The 7,986-nt window shown below is 44.5% G+C and overlaps 1 protein-coding gene across 2 annotated transcripts; it reads left to right on the forward strand.

The window, feature by feature from the left end:
• The first annotated feature begins 336 nt into the window (after positions 1 to 336).
• ccdc71 (coiled-coil domain containing 71) lies at positions 337 to 4,730 on the forward strand. Of its 2 annotated transcripts, none has more exons than XM_061291161.1 (2): positions 337 to 491; positions 2,777 to 4,730. In XM_061291161.1, exons 1-2 carry the CDS (start codon positions 436 to 438, stop codon positions 3,855 to 3,857), a joined length of 1,137 nt encoding a protein of 378 aa, XP_061147145.1. In that variant the 5' UTR covers positions 337 to 435; the 3' UTR covers positions 3,858 to 4,730. The 2 variants fall into 2 exon arrangements, with proteins under 2 accessions (XP_061147145.1, XP_061147146.1); XM_061291162.1 differs by lacking the exon at positions 337 to 491 and adding an exon at positions 510 to 1,873.
• The last annotated feature ends 3,256 nt before the right edge of the window (positions 4,731 to 7,986 follow it).

Consider the following 7,986-nt stretch of genomic DNA (forward strand, 5'->3'; position numbering starts at 1 on the left):
CCAATTTGATCCAAGAATTGTGAAGATTTTTCTTTTTTTATTATTCCTCATAAAAACACCTCTCTCTATCTGCTATCTGCTATGTTGAAATTAAGAAAAACAATTATTGCTGTGGCCTGTTTTCAAGGCTTTCCGCCTCAAATACGAAAACAACGTAACCGCCGCCCTCTGTTTATGACGTCACTGTTCAACCGTGGTTTCATATTTCCAGCCTTATTTGCTTTTATGAACTTTTATGAGTTTATGTCGAGTATTGTTGTCGTTGGTGCCATCTCGTTCTTACGTCGTATTTTCAGAGGGGATTATTTTGGAGTCATTTCCCACGTTTATCGGGCCGGTGGTCTCCCCCCCTCCTTGTGTGGCCTTGTGTCCCGCCCCCTTCTCCTTTCTCCCTGGCTGCCTCAGTCAGCCGCTCCGCCTCGACGCAGCCATTTTATGGTGGAGCGGCAGCGCGCGGCGACCGGAGGATGCCGAGACAGCTCGGTTAAGAGGTAATTTCGTCTTGATCTCTCTCGCCCGTCGTTTGGTCGACTTTAATACGTCCCACTGGCTACATCGGCCGGAGCGAGTGGAAGGACGAGGTAACGCAGCTGGCTTGCCGGTCGGAGCCACGCCGCGGCCGCCTCTTCGGCCGCCTCGGTCGCGACGGGAAACTTGACGCCCGCAAGTCCGTAAAAAAAAGAAAGAAAAGAGAATAAAGGGCACACACTCTGCCCGATCCGTCCAAGTTTGCGAGGTTGTCAGTGTAGCGCGTGAGAGCCCCAAATTGAACACTTTGATTAAAGCTATTTCCCGAGTCTCGTTTTGCGAGCGCCGTACCGATAGGGGGCCCCCGAGATAAGCGTGTACTGGATCTAACCATGGCTTGCTAGCTATTTGTGTTTATTTGTTTTATGCTCACAGAAGTTTTATTCACACTAAAGGTGCCCAGGGTTGAAAACTAAATGTGGACTTTGCTCACAGACGTGGAAACACTGCTTGAAAATTCTAGTTTGACCAGGCACTTCTTTAGGTTTTGATGTTGGGGGATGGTGCAATGATTTGTGTGAATTGATGCATCCAACAACGGAACATTTTGATTTCTCCACTTCGGCATTGATGCATCCAACAACGGAACACTTTGATTTCTCCACTTCGGCGTCCTTGAGTTGTTTGGACTACAAAAGTCTCCGAGTAATAAACACAGCGGATTTGCGATACAGTTTGGCCACACCCATTTCCTTGTTTGGTTTGTCCCGCCCCAACGGATGTGATGTAATACCGTGGTCCCCAACCACCGTGTCGCGGTGAGTTTTATTTTTATGCGCTTTGTATTTGTTTTTATGCCAGTCGTACATTTCATCATATTTATTATAAATGTATTTATATAAAGGTCGGTCCGTGAAAATATTGTCTGACATGTCACCGGTCCGTGGCGCAAAAAACGTCGGGGACCGCTGATGTAATAGATAAAAACACGTAATAGAAAACTGAACAAATTAAAAAATAGCCCCCAAACAGATCATAAAAGTATCTGCAGTACCTGGAGGGATAGATTACATTTTTCAAGAAAATGAATATAAAAGATTTTTCCATGATATGTCTCTCTTGCGGTTGACAGCTTTGAAAGGAAATTCACCCGTATTGCAAATAGTCAAGATAGCATCATCATATAGCATTATTATTATTCCCCTCAAAGCCCGCTACAGTTCCATTTGATTACTTTTGGTATTTCCAATTGTTGACTCCACCCACATCGGACCTTTTACTTAAAGAATTTTCACCCCTTTGTGACCAACTGGAATTGTAGCCCTTTTGGGATATCACTTGGAATTTTACCCTTTTGGACTTCTTCTGTCTTATTTCCAACGTTGGACTGAGATGTTCTGTATCCGTGAGTAGAACCATTATATCTATGCAAGCTGTTATAATGCTATTTCTCTCTTATTTGATTATTGCTTAACCAGTCTTGCTATTTTGCATTCTATTCATTAAAGCATATTGGTTGGGGACCTCTGTTATAGACCATCGTTGCCTTAGGAACCATCTTGTGTTCACTGTACAGCTAAGACAAAATGTCTTAGATGCCTATGGGATAATCAGGGGAACTGTGTTGAAGTTAATTACAGTCCCATGTCTTGTATCTGGTCTTTGAGCACCGACATTTTCACAGAACAACCGGGAAGCATGACAAAACTCAGAACAGAAATATGAATGCAGAGAATCTTTGAGTATGTCTGCAGTCAGATGCGATGGCAGAAAGCTCGACAAGTCCTATACTGAAAAGTACGATTAGAAAGCCCAACTTGGCTGCAAGGAGGTTCTGTGGCTCCACAACATCCAGAGAAGGAATCACGTAGGAGAAGAACGATGGCCGGTTTCTGGTTGTTTTAATACTGATGGCTTACACTGGCCAAGTCTTGAATAATATGATGCAAATCCTTCCAAAGTGTCTCTTGTCTGGTGCTTGTCACGTCTAACCTGAGAGCTAATCTGTTCTGGACAATTCTACTTGGTCCTGGTACACCGTCAATAAGTAATACTAGCATAGTTCAGTGTGAAAGGCCCTATACTGCCGGTTTCATTTTGATCTGGTCCAGTGGTTGTCCCCTTTGTCAACAATTGATGTTGTAAATTACACTGAAGCTAGGTATACAACCAGTCAGGAGCTGCCATTTCCCTTTGACCCGATTTTGATTTGACCTTGGAGTCTTGGGTAATCGACCGAGTAACCCAAATGAGGACGGTCAGTTGAGTTGTGTTCAGTGATTTCTGTTTTCTTTGTTCCCTTGGCCAGGATTGCTAACATGGCTGAGGCAGTGCAAGGCCCTGTGGTTGGCCGGCCGTCGGAATTTGCCAACGAGGAGGAGCGGGCGGTTCACACCTGGTCTAGAATTGCGTCGGCCGGCCGCAGTGTCCTTCTGGAAGCGGTGAAGATCCTTACCCCCATGGCCCGGGATCTCTCCAGTACCGATGAGCTGGTCACCTTCCTGCAGGAGTTGAGCAAGGAGGGCCACAAGCCCACCGTACTGCGTAGCAAGGACGTCTATGGCTACCGCTCTTACACAAACCAGCCCTTGACCGTGGACATGATCAAGCCACCAAGCCGGAATGTCAGGCTGCCACCCAAGAAGCGGCGAAGGGTTCGAGTTAAGAAAAGAGAGGTGCATCCTTCCTGGAACGTCTTTCAAAATGGAAACCCCCGAATCCAAGGAGTTCGACCTCCGGAGCAACTGATGGACCAGTGCACTAGTGCCTACAGTAAGAGCTCCGTTCAGACTTGTGAAATCTCTGAGGCTCCCCAGGTGCAATCGTGCCTCAGGCTGACTAATATCAAAGGTCTGTCTGGTTGCCACACAGCCAGACTCCAGATCCAAACCACGTGGGACATACCCCGTAAGACTCCCCCAGCTGTCTTTTTGCAGAAGCAGCCCCCTCCAGCCCTTTCAGGAATACCATTGCAGCCTTCCCAGAATGGCGATGGGGCGTCCACCAGAGCCGTGGCCTTGTTCAGCCAGAAGAGCTTATCGTGCCCCGTCCGACTGGATGGCGCTCTCATCGGTGACTCTGCACCTGTATTCTATGCCAATGGCCAAGCTTTCCCACAGACTCACACGGAGCTCACCAGCAATGGCTGGGGTGGCAACGTCCTCCACCAAAACGGACTGGGCCCGAAACAACCGACACATCCCACCCGGCAAAGAAACCGCTGGCGAGATAACAAGTGTTTGCGCTCAAAGGTTGTGAAGGTGGACAACTCTCGCTCGGTGAACGAAGCTCGATGCAAAGCGCAGAAAATACTGCAGGTCAACCTGTCTCCCGTGATACAAATCCGCCCTCTGAACCACGTGTTGAGAGATTTCCGATACCAGAACTGAAACGGACACTCCCTCGGAGCGTACGCATTGTTTTATTAGTGTCTTACGCATCTGTCAATTCCGACCAGGATTCCTTCCCGTTTGCAGCAAAGTTCTTTCATAAGGTTCCAGTCTGAAAGTTGGGATTCCTTGAAAGGCATTAGAAGTAGGGAGTTGATTTTCCTAGCGGGCTGGGAAATGACTTAGTGTTGATTGCTGGTACATTTTCACTCTCGGCGCAATTCTGTATTATCACTTTTTCATTCCTCATGGTCTTAATATGGTTGATGCGCCATTATTTGCATAGGATTCCCACGCCCAGTTGAAGACTTCCACTATTTGCTTTAAGGATGGAAGGCCACACTGCTTCTCTAAAGACTTGAGAAGAATAAAGACATAGCGGCAGGCCTCCGATAAAACCACTTTGCTAAATCCTGGAAAAACATGGAGTTGGTCTTCCTTTTCTTTGTCGGGTTGTCGCAGGGCGGTAAGGGAATCCACTTGAGTGGTTTGCTTCCTGTTTGGGTCAAAGAGTTTGTTGCCCTCCACAAAGTGTTCCTTTTTAGTTCCACCTACAAACATACACTAGGTAGTATTTTGGACTGGATGGTAGTAATATAAAAAGGTTTGCAAAATCTGGACTCTTTTTTTTTTTCAATATGTATTCAAGAATTGATCAAAAGAAATGTTTCCTTCTGTCCAAGTCAAAATCATAGGTTTTTGTTTTGTTGAGTGTCAAAGTTGGCAGTTTTTTGGGAAGAGTGTTATATGCTGCCCACCCAAAATTTGATTTTTTTTTAAAAAAATTCTGTTTATCTTGTATTTGAAACGTGTTTAAAAAATCCCTGCTTTAAAAAAAATCTTTTTTGTTCAATAAAACTGTTTTGAAAACCACTCCGATAAAATGTTTTCATTTGGGATGAACTCCCATCTTATGCTATGTTTTAGGACTGGAACATAGCAAATGTGCTGTTCCTCAGGGTTCAATCGTAGAAACCTTATCTGGCCAAATTTCTTCCTTCATTGATAATGTGCTGGTTATGCTTACGTTTGATTGTTGGTACGTGTCTTTGACAGTTTTCCCACATCCTGTTCTCATAGACACGTTTTAGCGGTGAAACTGGTGCTGCCGGCTGATTTTTTTAAATGTCGAATCTGTTTCAAAACACTGCTTATCGTTGGATTATTTTCATTTTTGATATTCATTCTTCCCAAGCGGCTAGTCGCCATGCGGTCAAAGAGATCGGTCTACGTCTTCGGTCTTCACTACCTCCCCAGTCCCCCCGCCCCCATCCACCCCTCGTGGATGCCGCCGCCAGTGTCGCTTCTCAGGCGAACCCAATTGCAGCTGCAAGCTCTTTGTGTGGTGGGGGGAAGGGAGCCCGAGAGGGAGGAGCACCGAACGTCGTCGTCAATTGTACTCAAACTGAAAACATCGCACCACTACGCTGCTTTGATGTTTTCCCGTACAACCACTTCCGCTCCCTATCCACTATATCAGTGTTTCCCAACCTTTTTTCATACACGGCACACCTTTTCATTGGAAAAAATCTCGCGGCACACCACCAACAAAAATCGGTTAAGTGTTACACCAGCTTCTATATTAAAATCTGTTATATTACAACAAAAGACGTAAAGTTCTATTCTTATATATGTATGGAGAGTCGAATAATTGAATAAATACTAAATATCCTTTAAATTGTATTTCTTTTGTAAAGTGACAGTTTTTGAAAAAAGGTTTTAGACGGTGTAAGGAATAATTATATAATATAATATTATAAAATATTATATTAATATAATATAATTATTAATAAAATATTGAAAAGGATCAAAAAGTTGCGTCAGTGACTTGTCTGGTTCGTGGACGGGAAATTATGTCACTGAACTATGTAAGCCAGAATGTCGATTTACGATTTGCCAAGGAAAGAAAGAACCGTTAACTGAAACGCCACTTCTATTATGCACGTTTTCTCCAAGCTAACGGCTCACTTTATTGCATGAAGGGATGCGCTGTTATGAAACAACGGAGAGATTACGCTTCTCTTTGTGTAATCTTGATTTTATAACACTTGTAGTAGTTTTTAAATAACGTGTATGCATATATACGCCTTCATATTATTATCCAATATATCTACTGCAATTGCTGGTTTGAAATTTACTTTTAATATTATTATTTTCAAATAAACATGTTCAAACTTGTCTGGTGTTTTATTCTTTGTTTTTTTATTCGCCAATTAAAACAAAAATCTGACATTTGGTCAACTGCTTTATATGACAATATGTGTAGGTACACCTCATGGACACTTCAATAGGTACACTACACGAGGTAAAAAAAAAAAAGTGTAGCGAACGATTCGGTGAACGATTCTTTTGAACAAATATTTTGACTGAACCGATTCTAAAGATTCACTTAAAAGAACTGAAATGCACTAGTACAAAAGAGTGCAGACGGCCAAAGGCTTCCATGTCGAAATAGCTGACTCGTTAGTGACATGGGCTTTCGCTCGGAAGGATCTTGGTTCAATCCCAGGTGTGAGCATACACCTACCTGTGCTTTTACAATTCGAACCTCGTTGCATATTCAAACAAATGCAAGTATTTATGTGTACATACATAAGGTGGCCCGCCCCCAAGTTGGCGGAGCAAACCAATGAATTATGCCCACTACCGAGGGAGCCGACTGGAATCCAGTAGTGTAGGGGTGGGGGGAGTTAGGGTCCCAAAGTAGGGTTGAAAGCTAGGTTCAGGGGGGGGCACCTTATGTATTTACACTTAAATACTTGCATTTGATGGCATATGCATTCGCAGCGAGGGTCCAATTCTAAAAGTGTGCCTAATAACAAGCCACTTTATTAGGGAAATATCATGGTCAAAGGTCACATGTGTCAAGCACTAGTCCTCGGGGCCGCGTTCCAACATGTTTTCCAAGTGACCCTCGTTAAGCGCACCTGCGTGAAAACTTTTAGCTTCTTTCACGTTCCACAGGAGCTAAAACTTTTCACGCAGGTGCACTTAACGAGGGAATCATACGGACACTCCATTAGGTACACTGCCATTTTCAAGTGTACCTAATAACAGGCCACTTTATTAGGGAAATATCATGGTCAAAGGTCACAGGTGTCAAGCTCTAGTCGTCGGGCCGCGTTCCAACATGTTTTCCAAGTGACCCTCGTTAAGCGCACCTGCGTGAAAACTTTTAGCTTCTTTCACGTTCCACAGGAGCTAAAACTTTTCACGCAGGTGCACTTAACGAGGGAATCATGCGGACACTCCATTAGGTACACCGCCATTTTCAAGTGTACCTAATAACAGGCCACTTTATTAGGGAAATATCATGGTCAAAAGAGCTCTAGTCCTCGGGGCCACGTTCCAATATGTTTTCCAAGTGACCCTCGTTAAGCGCACCTGCGTGAAAAGTTTTAGCTTCTTTCACGTTCCGCAGGAGCTAAAACTTTTCACGCAGGTGCACTTAACGAGGGAATCACACGGACACTCCATTAGGTACACCGCCATTTTCAAGTGTACCTAATAACAGGCCACTTTATTAGGGAAATATCACGGCCAAAGGTCACGTGTCAAGCTCTAGTCCTCGGGGCCGCGTTCCAACATGTTTTCCAAGTGACCCTCGTTAAGCGCACCTGCGTGAAAAGTTTTAGCTCCTTTCACGTTCCGCAGGAGCTAAAACTTTTCACGCAGGTGCACTTAACGAGGGAATCATACGGACACTCCATTAGGTACACCGCCATTTTCAAGTGTACCTAATAACAGGCCACTTTATTAGGGAAATATCATGGTCAAAGGTCACAGGTGTCAAGCTCTAGTCCTCGGGGCCGCGTTCCAACATGTTCTCCAAGTGACCCTCGTTAAGCGCACCTGCGTGAAAACTTTTAGCTCTTTTCACGTTCCGCAGGAGCTAAAACTTTTCACGCAGGTGCACTTAACGAGGGAAGCACACGGACACTCCATTAGGTACACCGCCATTTTCAAGTGTACCTAATAACAGGCCACTTTATTAGGGAAATATCATGGCCCAAGGTCTTGAACGCGGCCCCGAGGACTCAAGCTTGACACCTGTGACCTTTGACCAGGATATTTCCCTAATAAAGTGGCCTGTTACTAGGCACACTTTTAGAATTGGACCCTTGCTGGG

Source organism: Syngnathus typhle, linkage group LG11 (genome assembly GCF_033458585.1).
Source record: "Syngnathus typhle isolate RoL2023-S1 ecotype Sweden linkage group LG11, RoL_Styp_1.0, whole genome shotgun sequence".
In the NCBI taxonomy this organism is placed as follows: domain Eukaryota; kingdom Metazoa; phylum Chordata; class Actinopteri; order Syngnathiformes; family Syngnathidae; genus Syngnathus; species Syngnathus typhle.